This window comes from Dermacentor variabilis, chromosome 2, assembly GCF_050947875.1.
Source record: "Dermacentor variabilis isolate Ectoservices chromosome 2, ASM5094787v1, whole genome shotgun sequence".
Taxonomy (NCBI): Eukaryota; Metazoa; Arthropoda; class Arachnida; order Ixodida; family Ixodidae; genus Dermacentor; species Dermacentor variabilis.
Genome location: NC_134569.1, coordinates 5310744 through 5330630, shown reverse-complemented (window position 1 = coordinate 5330630; position 19887 = coordinate 5310744). Strand labels below are relative to the sequence as shown.

The window sequence follows — 19887 nt, the reverse complement described above, 5'->3', positions numbered from 1 at the left end:
ATGGGAAGCCGGCTACGCTGGAGGTCCTCAAGTATACATGGCCTCGAGTGCACGACGCAAGTATGCGTGATTGGGGCTGCCGAAAGATCTGTTTTTCTTATGTTACTTGTGACTTGAATTAATAAAAAAATTAATAGAAATTGTAGAAGATCCAGTGCACTTTGCTGGAATCTACATACAGCGGAGCGTCCTTTAGATGTATAAAGAGTGCTGAAACCTATGTTTGGTCCGCTTCTTTTGCAATGTCAGTGCAAATTCACACCAAATACTTTATTCATGTATCTCGAGAGCCCAGCACAATCTCTCGTAAACAAAACACCAATGTCTAATTTAGCGTTTATTCACAAGTTTTAGTATTGGTCACTGCCCTGTTATCGCGCTGTGTCTTCATGTTGTTCCTCGTCAAGCGCCGACGTTCTGCTACGTGCGGCTTCAGGCTCAGATTGAGGCTCATGTTGAGCATGTTTGGCAGCATGTCGAAGTCGTTCTTTCTTGGTTCCACACTTCCTTTGCGCCACTTCCGCTGTCAGGTTCCGTTTAGTTCCGTCATATTTATCTATTTAGTCCTATTACTTCCATCCTATGAACAACGACGCACAACAACGCCTCAAACAAACACGTCTTTCCGCGTGTTCTGTGGACTACGCAAACAGTAGTGGTGCACGCAAGGTAACCATTAACATCAGCTGCAACACTCGTATATGAATAAACACTGCAGAAATTAGATATTCACCGCCAACATCACCGCTAATTATTGTTTATTCAAAGCGAATAGCGTACAAAGCTTCGCCTACATCGATTTCCACAGTGCGTGGGATCCGCATATTGTTTTTCCAGTCTCGACACTTCTACGGGAAAGCATGGCACACCGCTGAACGTAGCCGCGACATGGCACTGTGTTGTTACCGCTACCTGAGAGCCTGACCCAGTGATGCCCGTGGGTGACGAGCATCTCCCACGAGCGCTTGCATCTTAAGTGGCCTCAACCGGTCAGCAGTCGACATGAGCAAGAGACGCTTAGAGTATCGCTGCAAAAAAATATGCGTTTGCATTGTGGGGATCGATGTAAGCGAAACTTTGTATGCTGTTTGCTTTGGCTTTAATAAGCGGTGATGTTGGAGGCAAACGTGTAATTTCTTCGGCATTTAGTTCAATACGAGGGTGATGAGCTCATGTTAAACTTTGTCATGCGTGCACTGCTGCTGTTTTTCTGTGTAGTGCACGGAACACGCAGGGAGACGCGTTTGCTTGAGGCGTTGTTCGGCGTCATTGTTCATAATCTCTGAGAGGGTTGAGCATTATCATTGTCTCACATGGCAGATCGCATCGTGGTACAAGTATTAAAAGATTAATTATGGGGCTGTGCATAATTCAATGAATTATTATTATTGAATGTATTCATTGTTCACTTACATTTGCGGCCTGCAACACGTCTCGTTGCGTAGCGAAGAGGTTCCTGTTCCACGCGAGACGCTTCTTTCGGGTCTGGGTGTTCTCAACGCTGAGTGCGCGCTTTGGAGACATTTTTCTGGCGCGCTTAACGTGCTCCGTCTGCACGCATGGTCAGCACGCTGTTGTGACGCCAGCTCCAAACGCTCTCTTCGGGCTGTGGGCGATTGTAATGTTTACACACAGCCCAGCACGTGACCTCCATAGCCTAGCACCTGCACTTTAAAGCGAACGCTTTACTAACCTAGTGGAGCCGAGTTTCGCCGTCACCAGCAATTTTACCTAAATTTGACCGCAGCTGCGCCGTAACCTTGGCAACGCATCACGTTACTCGCCGCACCGACCTCCGCCACCGCGTGCGCTAGCCGCCGCCGGCTTGGCGCATGTGCTTTCCGCAGCTTAAAGTTCCTAAAACTTTACCGCAGCTGGGACACCGCCTGACCACGTGATTCGCTGGGTTCCTTTGCTAAGAGAAGCACCACGCTCGCCGAGTCAGTGCGAGCTCAACCATTGATGGGAGCGAGGCCGGGCCGTCGTCTCAGAGCGTTGCGCGGGAGCCTTTGAAACGGCGTCTTACCAAGACGCGGATATCGCCGGCTAACGATGCGTGTCTACCCAAGCCTAATCACATTCACCACAGGATGGTAAGAACTCGAATTAGCCTAGACCTGAGGAGGGAACGGAAGCAACTGGTACATAAGAAGTCGATCAATGAGTTAGCGGTAAGAGGGAAAATAGAGGAATTCCAGATCAAGCTACAGAACAGGTATTCAGCTTTAACTCAGGAAGAGGACCTTAGTGTTGAAGCAATGAACGACAATCTTGTGGGCATCATTAAGGAGTGTGCAATGGAAGTCGGTGGTAACTCCGTTAGGCAGGATACCAGCAAACTATCGCAGGAGACGAAAGATCTGATCAAGAAACGCCAATGTATGAAAGCATCTAACCCTACAGCTAGAATAGAACTGGCAGAACTTTCTAAGTTAATCAACAAGCGTAAGACAGCTGACATAAGGAAGTATAATATGGATAGAATTTAACATGCTCTCAAGAACGGAGGAAGCCTAAAAGCAGTGCAGAAGAAATTAGGAATTGGCAAGAATCAGATGTATGCGTTAAGAGACAAAGCTGGCAATATCATTACTAATATGGATGAGATAGTTCAAGTGGCTGAGGAGTTCTATAGAGATTTATACAGTACCAGTGGCACCCACGACGATAATGGAAGAGATAATAGTCTAGAGGAATTCGAAATTCCACAGGTAAACCTGGAAGAAGTAAAGGAAGCCTTGGGAGCTATGCAAAATGGGAAGGCAGCTGGGGAGGATCAGGTAACAGCAGATTTCTTGAAGGATGGTGGGCAGATTGTTCTAGAGAAACTGGTCACCCTGTATACGCAATGCCTCATGACTTCGAGCGTACCAGAATCTTGGAAAAACGCTAACATAATCCTAATTCATAAGAAAAGGGACGCCAAAGACTAGAAAAATTATAGACTGATCAGTTTCCTCTCCGTTGCCTACAAAGTATTTACTAAGGTAATTGCAAATAAAATCCGGAACACCTTAGACTTCCGTCAACCAAAGGACCAGGCAGGATTACGTAAAGGCTACTCAACAATAGACTATATTCACACTATCAATCAGGTGATAGAAAAATGTGCGGAATATAACAAACCTTTATATATAGCTTTCATTGATTACAAGAAAGCGTTTGATTCTGTCGAAACCTCAGCAGTCATGGAGGCATTGCGGAATCAGGGTGTAGACGAGCCGTATGTAAAAATACTAAAAGATATCTATAGCGGCTCCACAGCCACCAGAGTCCTCCATAAAGAAAGCAACAAAACCCCAATAAAAATGCGTCAGGCAGGGACACACGATCTCTCCAATGCTATTCCCAGCGTGTTTACAGGAGGTATTCAGAGACCTGGATTGGGAAGAATTGGGGATAAGAGCTAATGGAGAATACCTTAGTAACTTGCGATTCGCTGGTGATATTGCCTTGCTTGGTAACTCAGGCCAACTGCAATGCATGCTCACTGACCTGGAGAGGTAAATTGCACGCCCGTTGCTTCAGGTCCCGCAGGAAGTGTTCAAATGGCTCACCTTGGCTTTGAACTCTCTTCCGGAATATGTAGCGTTCATGTACTTCGTTGGTCTGCAGCTTGAAGTAATCGTCAAATTTCTTGATGAGCGTCGCGTAGTCGGCCTTGTCTTCGCCTTCTGCGAAGCTCAGCGTATTAAATATCTCGATGGCGTCCTCACCTGCGACGCTGAGAAACTGCGCTGTCTTCGACGACACTGATCGCTTCTTGTCATCCGGTTCTGATGCCGCAAGGAAGAGTTCGAATCTCTGCTTGAACGTCTGCCAATTCTTGCTCGCTTCTCCCGTCATGTTTAACGGACCAGGCGCTCTCATTGAATCCATTACGTAGTCCCTACAGTGCTGCCCGTCGAAGATCAAAGCCGTGCTTGACTACGCATCCCACTTCTGACACCATGTATCGTAGCGCCTAGGAAGACGAACATGCTGGGCCGGGGCAGTAGGGGAAAGAACTCCGATTTATTGAACATGTGTACATATATAGGTTTTAGGAAGGGGTGTGTCTTTTTATCAAGAACAGATAAGTTGTTTGCACAGCCTGCACATGGTGCATGCGTATTGACATACAATGCGCTTGCGCGGAACACGTGTGGCGCTCGGCGCCCAAGATACGATACATTACTAATCTCTATTGCGGACATGTTTACTTTTCCCCTGCTCTCGCTGAACCCAAGGGCATCAAGGAAGCCAGTGGTGCCTAAATCGACCGCTGGGCAGATTTGGATGCGGGGGGGGGGGGGGCGAGCGCCATCTAGTGGTATAGCAAGAAACCCAGCGGCGAGCGCGAGCAACACCATGGCATCAGCGCCCGGAACGTCGGGAGAAGAGGCAAAGAAAACTTCGCTTTAAAATGCTGGGAAGAGATCGATACGACCGGATCCGTTAGAGGCATAGGTCGCCGCCACATCGTAGATAGAGCCGTTTTGAGAGAGAAAAAAGGTAGCGATACGTATACAAAAAATGCTAGAATGATGTATAGCATACCTGAGTAACTCAAGTAGGCTAGGTGACTATTTGTCGCTGGCCCGTTTCAAAGGGGATACCAATAGATGATCACAATCATTACGATAATAATCTGGACAGGTGGTATTAGCAGGAGATACGAATGCGCACATGGAGGATTTAGACGGATATACTGGTTACAACAGTTCTTTAGTGCTTGATCTCTGCGACGAACAGGGCCTTATAGTAGTTAACAGCGAGAATAAGTGCCATGGACAGGTAACGGGGCAATGCGCGAATAGGCCGTCAAACATCGACTGCACCTTAGTCTCAGAAAGGGTGTATGAACGACTTGACTAAATGACGATAGATGTACATGGAAAAGATAGCCAGGGTAGCGATCGTGAAAGTATAATAAAGTTTGGAATATATAGCGACACAAGACAGCAACCAATAGCAACAGAAAGCTAAAGAATTAATGAAATGCAAATATATGAGATCGCAAAAAGCATAGAGAAGAAAATGAAGGCGCTTCTTACTGCAGTCCGGCAATAAAAAGAACTGGTAGACGTCATGCAGCAGGAGATAAGACAAACACAGCTAAAGAATTGTCGGAGTGGAAAGAAAAAAGAAACACGCAAGTGAACGGAACAAGGAAATAAAGCAAGCTGTAGAACAACTAAGCAGTTCTCTATGGATCAAAGAGAAGTCATAAAGATGGAATTACATGAAGAATAGGCACTATGTAGATGCAAGCGGAAAGAAAAGGGTGGCGAGTGAACTCGTGCGCGAAAACATTAAATGTACAAGTTAACGTTGGGTGCATGACATTCGCAAAAGAAACATAGGCCCACCAAAGAGATTCCGGAACTATGTAAGCCCCGACTAAAAATATTCAAACAAGGGACGGTCCTCGAAAGAGACGACGCGCTGCGGTACACGATCGACTTCGAAAGCGCCTGCAAGAGAGAAAGCGTGGTCCCGACTCAACCAGATCCAGTGACTTAGAAGCCCGACTGACCGAAATTTAGCGTAGATAACCTTTACTCGTAAAATGCTGAAAAAAGGGGTTTGCAATAACGTGGCAGCAGGACTATATAATATCCCAATACATCTACTCAAACAGCTGGGTCTACAGAGCAAGGCACAGCTGACTAGTGTCAAAGAGCAGGTGATTAAAAGCGAGAAAGTCCTGGTTGGACAGCGGGAAAGCAAGATGAACTTAAATATTACTTAAAGATTAATGGGCTCACTCTGTCTTTCTCTCGTGGTGTCGTGAAGAGCACTGACTCGACTATGTTTACGTCGCTTATGAAAGAAGCGTGTCGGGGATATTCCGCCCGCAATATCGACGAAACCATCGTAGAAGCAACGAAAGCTGCCAAGTGTTCGTTATTGCTGTCGTTAAACCGAACGGATCTCGACACCTAGCTTGAGAGACTTCGTGCGATTTGACTGCGTGCTGAACGAAGATACACACTAAATCAATTTATGATCTCGGAGGCGCACGACGCGTTCAGGAGAAAGTTCAGAGTCGCATAAACTAGAGAGTGAGCGGTGGAAAATATTGTGTGAATCACTGGACTCTCGCAAGGCACTTTCACATATCTGGAGGACAGTGCGTGGTCTTCCTTTATCGCCGCAACAACGACACCCATTTTCAGCTTTGGTGCTCCGTCTTGGCCAAACTGAGTTCGGTGTGCCGGAGGAGTTCTGTGCGAGAGTCACTGGTGAACGTGTCAACACCAACGTTGATCTAAGTGACCTCCCTGCGGTTCGGGTACCAGAAATGGACGTGTCTTTTACCATGGAAGAACTCGAAGCGGCCCTGATTCTTTCTCAACGATCATCCTCTCCATGCCCTGATGGCGTCACCTATGCTGCCCTAGTAAACATTGGACAAAAGGCGAGAAGAGCGCTTCTGAACACTTTTAACTACTCATGGCGCAAAGGTGCAGTTCCCCGCCAATGGAAGTTAAGTCCGCTGGTACCATTGCTGGAAAATCTCCATTGGACTTGGCGGCATATCGCCCTATCGCTCTGGTCAGCTGCATCGGAAATGTGATGGAAACGATGGTCCTTGCGTGTCTAGAATGGTATTTCGAGTCTTAAAATATCTACTTCGTTTCTATGGCAGGCTTTCGTCGGAGCCGTTCCTCAATTGATAGCGTCATTGACCTCACAACGTTTGTGCAACAGGAGAAAAGCCGTAAGCGCATATCGGTTGCGCTCTTTCTCGACGTGAAAGATGCGTATGACAACGTTCCACATGACGCCATCATCAACACCCTGGAGACTACTGGAAACGGCGGCTGCATGCTTCGTTCGTTATCAGACTGCGTAAATCGCCGGTCGTTTTTTGTACAAACGGATAAGATGGCACCACAACTGAACATTGCATGTACTGAGGCGTGCCTAAAGGAGGAGTATTGAGTACCACGTTATTCAATGTGACGCTCATTATGCTATCTGAAGTTTTACCTAAGGCTGTCTAGCTCTCGATACGCGCAGATTACTTTTGCCTTTAGACTTCTGCGGTTATTCGGCTTCAAATGCTCCCGCGATTGCGACGGCCAGCACCCTTGACATCAACATGCCTTCAGACACAAGGCTTGGCTGTATCAACCAAGAAATGTGCATTCATTGTAATCACACGTAAACTAGGACGCCATACCCAGTTTCCATTAGTGGACACACCATCACCTATGAAAAGACCCATCGATCCTTGGGTGTAATAATGACCGAAATCTTTCTTAGAGGCCTCATTGGACGCACCTGAAGAAAAATCTGTTGTCGATTGCCCTGCTACTCAGATTAATGTGCAGGAAAACATGAGGGACATCTATACGCTCCATGCTTCAGTTGCAGAGAGCCTATATTCCTAGGATATTGTTACGTAGCAGAAGTCACATATAAAGGTCTATTTACAATATTTACGAGAGAGATAACGATGCATAAACAAAATGGCTGTCGATACCGATTCCACCTCTACACGTCAAATCGTTTTCTTCAGACTGGCGCCACTCTTGGCTGCTCCGTAACATAACCCCCGCCTTTAAAGGCGCCCTCTCGGCGCTAACTGTTAGTGAGGTGAACTCGCGGCAAAGTAAGGTTTCAGCCGGGATACATGCATAGCGTCCGTGGGGACACGCGAGTCCAGAGGAGTGATCTCGTAGTTCCCATCGCCAAGCTGACGCAATATCGTGCAGGGCTCTGTGTAGCTCTGCAGCAGCTTTCCAGACAAGCCGACGAGGCGGCATGATGGCCATAGGAGGCCGACGGAGCCAGGAGAAAAGCAAATGCCCCGATGTCAGCTGTCCTACCGGATCTTCTTCGCGGCCTGAGACTCAGCGAGTCGGGAGCCGGCAGTCTGGCGTGCCGTGTTAGCCAGGCCGAATACGTCTTAAGTATATTCAGTGAGAGTGCTCGTCGAGGAAGGAAGCAATGTGTCATAAGGCAACGAAGGGTGGCGGCCGAACAGAAGGGTGAAAAGCCAGCAGTTTCGTGATCGGACGAATTATAGGAGAGGGTCACGAAGGGTAATGTGTTGTTCCAATCTCTGCGGTCGTCAGAAACGTACATAGCATTTCTGTCAACGTGCTATTGAGCCGCTCCGCCAGTCCGTCTGTCTGCGGATGGTAGGCGGTGGAAAGTTTGTGTTCAGTAGAACAGGAGCGAGGTAAGTTTTCAACTACTCGGGACAAGAAGGTGCGGCCGTGATCAGGGAGGAGCTGCCGGGGTGCACCGTGATGGAGGATGACGCCATGTAAAAGATCTGCCACCTAAGTTGCACAGTTGCTACAATTGCTCCGTTGTTACAATGGCGTTGTTGTTGTTGTTTACACGTCTTTATTCACATTTTTGCCCTTAAAGGGCTGCGGTGAATTGGCTTGGAGAGTGGCGCGAGAGAGAAGGTAAGGGAAATAATTGGAGACTTAATTATCTACATCATGGGGTCTGATGCTTTCGCTGGTACGCTCGAGATAAAGAAGCCTGGTCCCAGTGGCTGGAGCCTCAGGATCATCCAGGAATTCGTATAGTGACCGCCAGAGCTCGTTGGCGGTCGCAGCACTGCAGTGTCTCGCTAGCGCCCAGGTATGTAGGGAGGTTGGTCGCCATTCCGTTGGGAGCGAAGCAAGGGCCCTTTGCCTGGGGCCACAATACAGCGGGCAGTCCCAGATTAAGCGTTCGAGGTCCGCCCTGGTGTTGCAGGGGCCGCAGGTACCCGCACGCGAACATTCCAGGCCACGAGGGTCCCCCTTTCTGCGAAAACGCTGCACACGAGGAAGGGAGTAAGGAGGGTGCCAGTCTGTACCTGCCGGAGCAGAACCAGCTGCCGACGAGTTACAATGGCGAGCGACATTACCGGTACGCCGGCAGGCGAAACAGATTGGCCAATCGTCTGCAGTTCGCCACTAGGCTAGATTTCGGTAGCGTGTGGGATACCGCAGACCAGTCGATGGACCTGGAGCATGACACAGCTGTAAAACGGCAACGGCACATACAGAATGAACTCCAAGATTAGCGAGTTCGTCGCGGGCTATTGCCTGCACAAATGGCGTTGTACGCAAGTTGTTCGGCTCACCAGGGTGGGAAAAAGGGGCTGCAGGAGCCATGGGTTCAAGTACCGCCCCATTATCCGCGTCATGTCAGATGATGATGGTCGCTGTACTCCTGGCCTGTCGTCACAAGAGGATGTCGCAGCTGTATTCGGCAGACGTGTGAACGGCGTTGTAATGCGGCGGCTCTGGCCTGCTGAAAGCGCTGACACTATTTTATGATGCCCTGTACTGTCTCACAATTTTTGCACATGAGCAAGTTGAAAGTGTCGTCAGCGATCCCCTTCAGTGCATGCCCAACCTTGTCTTACTCAGCCATATCGCTGTCGGTCTTACGGCACAGAGCCAGCATGTCATGTATGTAAGAGACGTATGATTCTGTGGACGTCTGGGCGTGGGTCGCTAGTTCTTTCTTAGCGGTGGTCTTCCGCCCGGCGGGACGACGGAAGAAGTCCCTCAGCTACTGTTTGCACGTGTCCCAGTCGTTAAGCTCTTCCTCGTGGTTGTCGTACCACACCTTCGCCGGGCGTTGTAGGTAAAAGACAAAGATAGCCAACATAATTGTCGGATCCCATTTGTTGGAGGCACTTATACGCTCATACCTGGCGATCCAGTCTTCCACATCGAGGTGGTCGGCTAAGCCCGCAGCTCAGCCAGCACAACCGTCGGGGTTGGAGGCGTTTATGCGGGCCGCGCCATGTCGGGCTCTGTTTGGCCCGTCATGTTGTCCAATCCGAGGTGACGAACACTGCGGAGCTCCGTTGTTTCTTGTGGGTACCCCGACCTCCACCAATTTGTTACGTTGCAAAGTCACCCATAAAGATGTATTTACAATATTTACAAGAGAGACAACGATGCATAAACAAGATGCTGTCGAGCCCGATTCCACCTCTAACGTCAAATCTTCTTCTGACTGGCACCACTCTTGGTTGCTTCATAACATTATCTACGCTACAGCCTTCCAGTATTGTCCAGTAAGTGCGTGCAAGTGAAATGTCCTCTAACAGCTTACAGCGCCAAGCATTGCGTACGTGTTTAGAACTTCTTCGCTGCGGGTCAACACCTGCATAAATCGTCCTCGCCAAGGATCATCCTATCCAAACATACGTTTCTGTGGACTGTCTTATGGCGCATATCCGTCGTCGTTCCCGCGTCCCCGATCCCACGTTCCCGATCATGACTTGGCGTTCTTGTTCTCGCAGAGACCTCATGCTACGTTTTTTTTTAAATTATCATCACCCACGCAGATTGTTTTCCGTCAGGATACAGACCATAAGAAAGACCTTTATTCCCATTGTGGCGTCTCCAACAGCCTCAGGTGCGCCTTGGTATTTCCGGTGTAAAGAAGAAGGCTAATCACCGAAAATTAGCTCCAAAAGAGTTCACCCTGCTATTAATGAGTGAGACATACGGCGATCCACTACATATATATACCGATGGTTAGGTCTCATCTACCAACTCTTCTGGTGCCGTTGTCATTTCGGCTACCAAAGGTAGTGTTAAATTCAGACTGTCACACATAACAACATCAACGACGGGTGAGCTTGCTGCCCTGCGTGCTGCTGTAAAATACCTTCTTCAAAAGGCACCTCAGAAATGGATCGTCTTTTGCGGCTCCAAGGCAGCACTTCAGAGTCGGCATTTTGCCATTTAAAAATGTGAAATAAAAGAAAGTGAGAACAACAGAGACAGTAAATCGGATGCGAAGGACGGAAATAAATAAAAGGTGCATGGAGGTTTGCAAGAATGGCAAAAAGAACTGGAAAGGAAAATCTGTGCAATGAGACGAAGGGCAGTGCCTTGCTCTTTGAGGTGCGAGCTGGTTGCCTAAGGACAAAAAGATACCGGAGCAAATCCTCGCAACAGGGTGAAGCACGTGTCTGCTGCAGCCCAAATCAGGAGACAACTCAGCACAAGCTAATGGAATTCGATTCACCTAGGGAGGCCCGCACTAAATTCCCACTTTTCAGAAGCACTGGGATTTAAAACGGACGGAAGCATTAACCGGTCAGCAGTCGAGATACACAAGAGACGCGTGGAAGCCGAAACGTTTAATAATTTTTACACAATACCATTTTGGTCGACGTTCTGTTTTTCTTCCAATTATTCCATTACATCTCGACCTGACGAGATTTCGCCAAACTCTTGATTTCACACGTTTACATTGTTGGTGGAAAAAAAGCGGGGAATAGATTGATAGGACCGGGCCCGTTAGGCGCAATCTGCACTACATATGGATGTTTTAAACAATTCACAAAAAATAATGAAAGTGGTGTAGGCAAAATGCTAGAGTGACAAGCATGCAAGCGTACCTGATTAGATCAAATTGGTTAGGTGACTATTTTCCCCACCCAGTTTCAAAGGGGACGCCAATAAGTCATCACCAGCGTCATCCTTATCGACATTTAGCAGTCGGCCAGGGAAGCCTAATTAGCACGCCTATCCCGTCGTGCTGTATAACGTGTTTTACTGCATGAAGCGAGCAGTTAACGAAACCGAGGAAAGCAAACGGAAAATTATTAGTTATTTTTTAACCGAAGTGCAGAAGTGATAAGGTGAAGGGGACGGAAAAAAAAGGGGGCCGGCGGGAGCCGAAGCGTCCGCATCGCGTCGCTCTCTGCCAGACGGGCCACGGCAGGGGCGGTTCTAACGTTCCACATTCTTGGGAATTAATGCGCATGTTCAAGATATAACCCAGGGAGTGTTAACGAGAGTCCCGCAAGGCCGAAAACCTGCTTTATGTGATGCGGGCGATAGTTCAGCAAGCATTAAGCACCCGATGAGCGAAGCCTTCAAGAGGCGCTTAAGGGGAATAAAATAAGGAATGATTACGCCAGGAACTTTATTGGCAGCGCATTCGAGTTCCCGGTGCACAGTCAAGACACGGCCGAGCAAGTAATAGCCTCAAGACCGAAGCGCACCGCCGTCCCGCATATGCGAGGTGCGAGCTATGCTCTATAGCACGCGTTTTCAGACAGCGTCAAGTACAGATCGCGCACGCAAGCAAGCCTAAATATCAATTGATGAAATTTTAAGCATCTGCTCTCTGGGGCAAGTTTTCCTGTGATGGTCTACACGATTCCGTGCACCAACTGCGAATCGGTGCATATGGTGTGAGTGGTAACTTCTGCAGGCTTCTCAAGCGGCGCATTAATGTCATCAAAGGCAGCGCACTAAAAAAACCATGAAAGTTCACGGACTATTACGATACTCCCTAATGCGAAATTTCAGAGGAGCTCTATATGTGTTTTCATTTCGCGATATAATGGCTGGCGAGGACAATGTCTCATGCGGCATGCTGCAAACTGAGCGAAGTGCACCGTGACTGCCTCGCTAATCGCGAGAAGCAGAGCGTGAGTGACGCGTGAGCGCGATTCACAGCAGCCGTCGCAAACAGACCTACGCCAATGCAGCGCTTTGTTATCATGTATAGTGTCGTTGGACGCGCTCGCCGCATGTCCTCTGTAAACAGACGACTCGCGCTACTCTGGCGCCATCTCGTACTCGTCGTCGCCGCAGAGGGGCACTACGCTTTTCTTCTCGCACTCTCGCCATACCCTCCTCCTACTTTCCACCTCATGCTTTTACTGTAGCATCCGCTTTCTTCCTCGGGCTCGCTTCGCTTTTCATCCCCCGCTGCGCTCCGCGTTCGCTCGTTCACTCGGTTACGCCGACGACGCCGAGGCACACCGACGCTCAACGCAGGAACGGGCGCTTAAGAGCCGCGCCCTAAAAAACACGCCGAGCATGCAGATGGGTCAGGAGATAAACCGGCACAACGACCGATAGTCGCTACAGATACGGATTTAACGAAGCTCAATCTTGCATCTTTAATCATTCAAGCCATGTATACCACAGTAAACAGATCATGTGACACCCTAAATTGCGTGTACTCACGAAGTTTGCATCGTGCTCTCAAGACTAGTTGAGAACCTTGAGCGTAGCCGGCTTCACATTGTGAACGTGTCATTCGTACTGATCTCAAAACGACTTTCTTGTTGTGGCTGTGGTCTTTCACCTGTTTCTTCCATAAACAAAACATGGTATGCACGATTCCAGAAACACAACTATTCCAGAATGAATGAATGAATGAATGAATGAATTCCAGAGCAATTCCAGAAACAGACACAGCAGAAACATTATGCTGGGGCCCCTCGCTGTCGCAGCGCGCTCGCTTCCTTCTGCTGGGTGACGTAAGCAGAACATCGCTCGATGCAGCCTCCCAGTTTCGTTATCTCGGGCACTGAGAGTCTAAACACCTTGTGGCACAGTTCCGTGGCTAATCACATTTTTCCAGATCCAACGTTGCTATGGCTTGTACGGAGCTTCAATTTCCCACTAACGATGAGCCCGCTGAAACTAAAAGTCTACAAGTTAAAGTATTTTACTGCGATAGAAATTATCTGGACACTCGAGGCGAATTTCTGCCGTCGCCGTGAGGTTCCAGTGTGGGCGAGGACTTACGGAGTCGCCATCTGTCGGAAGCGCCTCCTTTGCGTAGTAACTCGGTGCGCTCCTCATAGGTTTGGCTTACGGCGCTCAATACAAACACCACGGCGGCTGCTGCTTACGACGCGGCCGCGCAGGTGCCGTATCTTGAAAGCGATCTGCGATGTGGCCAAAGTGCGCGCCCGCACAGGCTTCATCTTCAAAGCGATCTGCAATGCTTAGAGAGTGCGCGTAGTGCCGGTAGCTTCGTATGCGCTGTGCTTTCGACGTTTCTTACGCGGTTAAGTGAGAGATACAGGAAGGTGAATGCGACCGCTGCTGCGGCCGCGATTCCTCGCTCCAGCGTTTTGACAGCGAGTTTCCGCGCTCATCGAGCGAGATGTGCTCATGTTTACCTGTTCGCGCGGGGCACCGTGCTTGGCAATTTAGTTAAAACACCTTGGCGGGCTACTTTGTTTCAATCCGTGATAGGATGTCTAAACGCGACTGAACGAGGGCGTAGAAAGAAACAGACACACAGAGGCAGTACCGCTTACACATTATACCATCGTTAATTTCGTTGGTAAGCGAATGTTTACAAGTTTATATGCCTACTAAAACTACTATCCTTACTTCATATATAGTTATCTACTAATTTGCTATCGCAGTCGGGCGAAACTGCGACTTTTTCGTTAATTAGTGACTAATTACCGCGTTCCGTCCGTCACCCCGCCGTCGCCATCATCGACAGCATGCCTTCGAGAGAACCGTCCTTTTATTTCAAAAAGGCTATATCTAAATGTTCCATAAAGTCGTCGCAGAAACACCCACCAGTATACACGTGTATGGGCTTTCGTTTCACGTGGAGACGAGAATGTCCGGTCTTCCTAAACGAATCGTCAAGCTGGCGTTTTGCTGAAAGGCATCTCGGCCTGCTAATCCGGCGTGCAAAATCCCAATACACGTTACGAAGTTAATGGAAAAGGTTTCTCCGCCGCTACAGGTGAACAAATGCAGAGGTTTTTGTGTTGGCGCTGCGTAATAAGACCTGCTTGATATTGACACGCGCACTTGTTTGTTCAGTCAACGCTTTGACCGGCTAACAAATGCTAAACTGTGTTCTTCACTGTCACCTCTATGTAAAATCTGACGTGATTGCTCGTTGGATAGCTTCAATAGCGCATATTTAACGGATCCTCACATATTTATACGATTGAGGAGGCAATACGCTGTGGGAGGATGTAGCCTTCCCGCGGAATGGCGCAACTGCTTCACGCGAGCGTCTTCTTTTCACGGATCAAGCATGCGCACGAATGAGTAGCTCGTCGCAGCACGCAGGTGCGGAACGCTACCACTTCGTATTCAATGAGAGCATCAACTGCAGCAAACAATTATTCACGCGGCCACCGCTGTCGTCTGCTTATGTCCACTGCAGGGCGAAGGCCTCCCCCAGCGATGTCCAAATAACATGTGCCTCGCTTGTGCAATCTTGTGCCTGCCAGTGGTGCCTGCCAACTGAAGGTGGGCCAACACCTTCAGTTACATAAAGCATACAAAGCTCCAGGCTGGAAAATTAAGACAATTGGGCAAAAATAGAATATGACCAGCACGACATGACCGAATTTGATCAGTGAAAACAACATTTGTGCAGAATATTGTGGTATGTAGAGTACTGATCAAAGTGGTACGTGGGAGGTAAAGCGGCTTAACCAGAAGCGCAGAAAAGACGAAACAAGTACGACAATTGCAGGCGTAACTCAAGTGCGTGGATGAGCAGTATATGTGACGTCGACGAATACTTTTACAAGCACGGTGACTTTATATCAACTATGAAACTATAGTTTGTCTGAGAAGCCTGGTAGTCGAACAGCGAAATACAGATAAAAGGTTCTAAACCTGAGGAATAATGAAGAGATGAATGAAGAAAATTTGATTAGAGAAGCAGAAATCTTGAATAAAGTTTTATACCGAAGGAAATTTATCTTATCTGTTTTATCGATTTTATGCGCCTGTTCATTTATAGTGCGTGACATATATATTTTGTAAATTTTTGGGCAACTTCATGTTTTGCCACAACCATTATTGGGCTTCCTGTAGACAACGCGTAAACGCGCACGGCTTCGTATTTTCTGGCTTCGCTGCTTCTAATATTTGTGCGCTGTTTTTAAGCGCTATAGATAATGAGAGAGCAGCTTGTTTTCTCGAGAAGTGACTGCATTTGAAATGGCAGACGCTGCGTTATGACTCAGCCGCAACGTGGTGTCTGGCACTATTGCTCTGTGGCGGACGACAGGGTCTGCTGTAACGTGCATACCCTCACGCCTGCGTTTGTTTCGTTTTGCAGAGCGTCAAGGAAGGCGCAGAGACCACAGTGTACCTTGCCGTTTCCGAGGAAGTTGAGAACGTGAGTGGGAAGTATTTCAAAGACTGCGCCCCCACCTTTGCTGTGCCGTGGGCTACGAACGCGGCCACGGCAAAGAAGCTGTACGAAAAGTCCATCAGAATGACGCAGCTCAAGGAAGTCATCTGAAAGACTGTGTGTGGAGGACATCTCAACGCTTGAAGAAAGCGGGCCTTTCTTATCTGCTGCGTTTATTCAGTCATCCTGAACTTCCTCCCGCGGGGGACTGCGCTGACCGGCTTCGACCCGCAGGAACAGCTGGTCCAGTGGGCACGCGGAGCGGCGGCGGCAGCCAACGAGGCCCTGAGCTTTAAGGGCTTCGAGGAAGATGCCTCACGCGAGCATAAATAAATGTTTCTCTCTCTCAGCATGGCTGCTCAGGACGCTGGCCTGAACGAGATCGTTTGAGAGCGCGCCAGAAAGTACGCAATATATTACACGCAGGTGATAAGGGAGGCTTCAAAAAGAAGACGCTATTTGCCGTTGAGCTGCAAATTCACCCAATTTGGTCGATGTAGGAGCAGCTCAAGTTCAACTACTGCACTTAAATTACTCTGTGACGCAGCAGCTGACAAAGACCTCAATGGGGTCTATGAGAACTGAAATATGCAGATGCCAGACCAAGCAAAAAGAAAAATAGAGGGAATATCGGGACTTCTCCGTCGCACTACCCTTAAACATAAACTTTTTTTTTCTTTCTTAAAGGAGCATGCCTGAAGTCAAGGCGCGGTATGCTGCGTTGCGTGTCCTTTCGCACTTCTTTTTAGCATGAGGGAATTCGGTCGTATTCACAAAACAGTTATTACGTAAAAGAGTTTCATATTTGGCTGGCCTTAGGGCTGCTGCTCCGCTCGCTCTTATTCCTACGCATGAGTGGGGCAACCAATTGTGATTTATCGAGTTTATAGAGTTTATCGAAGGCCATCAGCCTTGACAAATCCCTCTCACTAATGAAAAGCTTCGTGAATGTGGGCCCTGTTTCATCACAGCTACGAAGAAACTGCAGTGGTAACGCGACATTACGTCCAGTGTCACCTGTCCAGATAGTCGCAGGGCGAACGAATAGATTTCGCACAAATGTCGGGCTTTCAATGCCGATCAGGCTCAAAGGTTGCACACCCAGCGTGAGTCTCGGGCATAGGGATGTCGAGTGGCCCGACACGCGGTAGGGCGAAAGTGCGCACGGGACTGCAATGAACGATCCAGCGCTGAAGGCGTGCGACGTCCCCTGCCGAGAATAACTTAAATGCTCGGGATGAAATGACTCTTCCAGCAATGAACTAGCCCGAATTAAATGCCAGCTGCAATAAAATATAACCTCGGGTAAATTTTTCATCAATGAGTAGTATTTACCACTGCAGCAGTATTATCAAAGCAAATATTGGCAGGGCTTTCCCGTGAGCATCCTTGGAACAGCACCTTAGAAGACGAAGCCTGCACCCAGTGGTTGTCGCTAGGACGCTGCCTCCGAGATTTTTGGACGAGTCGCGCGGGCGGGTAGCCACAAGCTCTTCGATTATCGGAGCCTGACAGTCCCGGACTGCTGTCCCGCATTCCATTTTCCCGAATAGATTCGGAAGCTCCGCCCCCCAGTCCGAGAGCTGCTAGAAATGCATTCGTTTTTCACACACCAGAAGTCGTGGTCCGTGGACTCTCGGAGCTGTCAGCAGAAATTTGCCCGCACAATTAGCCGCAAGCAGCTAGCAGACGACGACTGTCTTAAAAAGATGTGCGCGACGTTTGACGCCATGTTGTAAAAGATGTCGTTTGCTTCTGCGTACTTTGCGAGTTCCAAACGTCAAATATTGTGCACTCAGCTATCGCTTCATGTGCCATCATGCGAGTTTTTCAGGAGCGGTCAAGCTGCTGCAGCTTTGGTCTTCGTGTTTCTTTAAGAGAGATGCACAGCGACCAGGTTAACGTGCTTGCTTTTCTTGACGTGTTTCGCGATCTCTGTCATGGTCGCTGCTATATGCGTAGTAAACAGGTAGATCTCGTTTTTCAGGTGAATTAAACTGGTGTGCGAGGAAGCATATCATATTGTATGTGGCTATTCACGCCGGTAACTGGGATGGTACACAGTCCGAGCTTCGCCGATTGCTGTTGACATATGTGTTGATCCCGTCTGTTGCAAAGTTCGAACGCTTGCGTTTTGACACGCGGGATACGTAGACGGTGTACGTGTGCTCTGTCATAATAGACACGCGCCGGGCCTCTGATTATTAGGCGGTCTCACGAGCTGCGACGGGAGCTTTCTGCATGAACAGCGACGTGGCACGACCGCGATTTTGTATATGTCCGTGTGGGAATTCCTCTTAAATTTCGCAGGCAGTGAGCTAGCTTGACTGCAGCGACTAATGGGCACGAAGAGCGAGAGCGCGAAGTGCGCTTTCCGAACACCTTGTATGCAGTAACATTGCGATTCCACTATGCAAGCTTTGTGGCTGTGTCGGTGACGTAGCCTCTGAGACTGCACCACTTCGGAGGCCACGCTAATGAATTCGCTGGGTAGAGGGCTATCTACGAGTAGCTAAGCACTCTACGGCAGCCACGAGAGTGACTTCAGGTCTCGGTGCTTTCGAACGAAACCTCGGACAGTCCCCGGCAGCAGGATCACATGACTGTGACGCGCTCTTCCGTCAAGGCTAGTCAGACCGGAAGCCGCAGACGGTTTGCGGACAGTCCGCGACTGCATAATCGAAGAGGCCGTCTGCCGCCGCAACTCACGCCTTATCTCGGAGGCACGGAGGAATGGAAGAGGTCACGGCGAGGAGCCGCGCACACTTGTGTCACTACCGGCGAATGGTAACGGCGCTGTTTTTCTTTTCTTCCTTTTGTGTGTGTGTGTGTGTTTTTCAGTTTCAGTATAAAATACACCCATTTTTGCGGGCTTTTTGTGACGCTTCCGCAAGGTAAAATTTTCCATGGAGGTTCCTCTATATCTGCAGTATTGTCTTAAACTAAGCTTTTTACGCGGTCCAAATAATTTCGCTGTAGTTGGAGTTTAAATGTCCCCCTCAAGCATTCTGCGGTAGAAGTGGAGCACTCGGCGCCCCCATTGGCGTTCTCAAGAACTGACCGAATTGACCAGCCGTAGTCGTTTAGATACAAACAACGTTTTTTGGCAGCTTCGCCAGGTCCTTCCAGTTTGCGTAATCTGACCAAAAGCCGCACTTGTAGGAAATATGAAAAGTTCTAGCTGCGGATTCCAGTCTGGGGTTTCTCTATGGGTCTTTTCACATCGGCGTCCAGCCAAATAAAAAAAACATGAGACAATCAGAGAGACAGAAGAGACGACAAGATGAAGTTAACAAAAATATCCCACACACAGGGGAAAAATTGCGGAATTATCACCGGACATACCAGGCGATTCCAGAGGACTGCTTGTAATTGTTTCAGAGCGTTCATCTGTCAAATAATAAAGTTTGTCAACCACGAAATCGCCAATCGAAAACTCCACGTTTACAGTTATACCAACATAGATTGCAGAACAGTCGGCTCGTGGAGACGGTACTAGCTACAAACTTGGCGTAAGTCGGAGGAGTTATTTTTCTCACTTCGCTCTCTCCCACGCACCTGTACGGTGGTGCCCGCAGTGAGCGCGAGTTAAAAAAAGAATTGAGTGCGCTTAGTCCTGCGTCTTCCTGGTCTGACTGTGTTCCTCGTAGCCCCCCCCCCCCCCCCCCCCCCAAGCGGCGAAAGCGGCGCCGCGTGACAATGACGCGGCTTGCATGCGACAAGGCCAAGGCGCCAGCGGCAGCCAGTATGCGGGGCAGATTTGGTGCACGTGTCAGGTGCCTGCGTGCCTCGCCCGACGTCCGCTGGTTCGCGAAGTAGGTCGCGCAGCGAGGGCGACGCCACGGCAAACGGAGAAATCGTGGTAAAATACGGCGGCGCGCTTCGAAACGTTGACGCAACACAGAATGAACAAACAGGAAAAATGTGTTTCTCTTCCTGGGGGGGGGGGGGGGGGGGGGGGGGGGAGGGGAGGGCAACCAGTGC

At 49.0% G+C, this 19887-nt stretch overlaps 1 protein-coding gene across 3 annotated transcripts in view; it reads left to right on the top strand.

Moving 5' to 3' along the window:
- Positions 1–16252, top strand: part of LOC142571305 (retinol dehydrogenase 12-like) — a 170381-nt gene extending 154129 nt beyond the window's left edge. For all 3 annotated transcript variants that reach the window (XM_075679558.1, XM_075679557.1, XM_075679559.1), the window contains one exon: positions 15829–16252. In XM_075679558.1, the coding sequence (XP_075535673.1) occupies positions 15829–16014 (186 nt within the window). In that variant the 3' untranslated portion in view covers positions 16015–16252. The remainder of the gene's footprint in view (positions 1–15828) is intronic.
- Positions 16253–19887: the final 3635 nt, after the last annotated feature.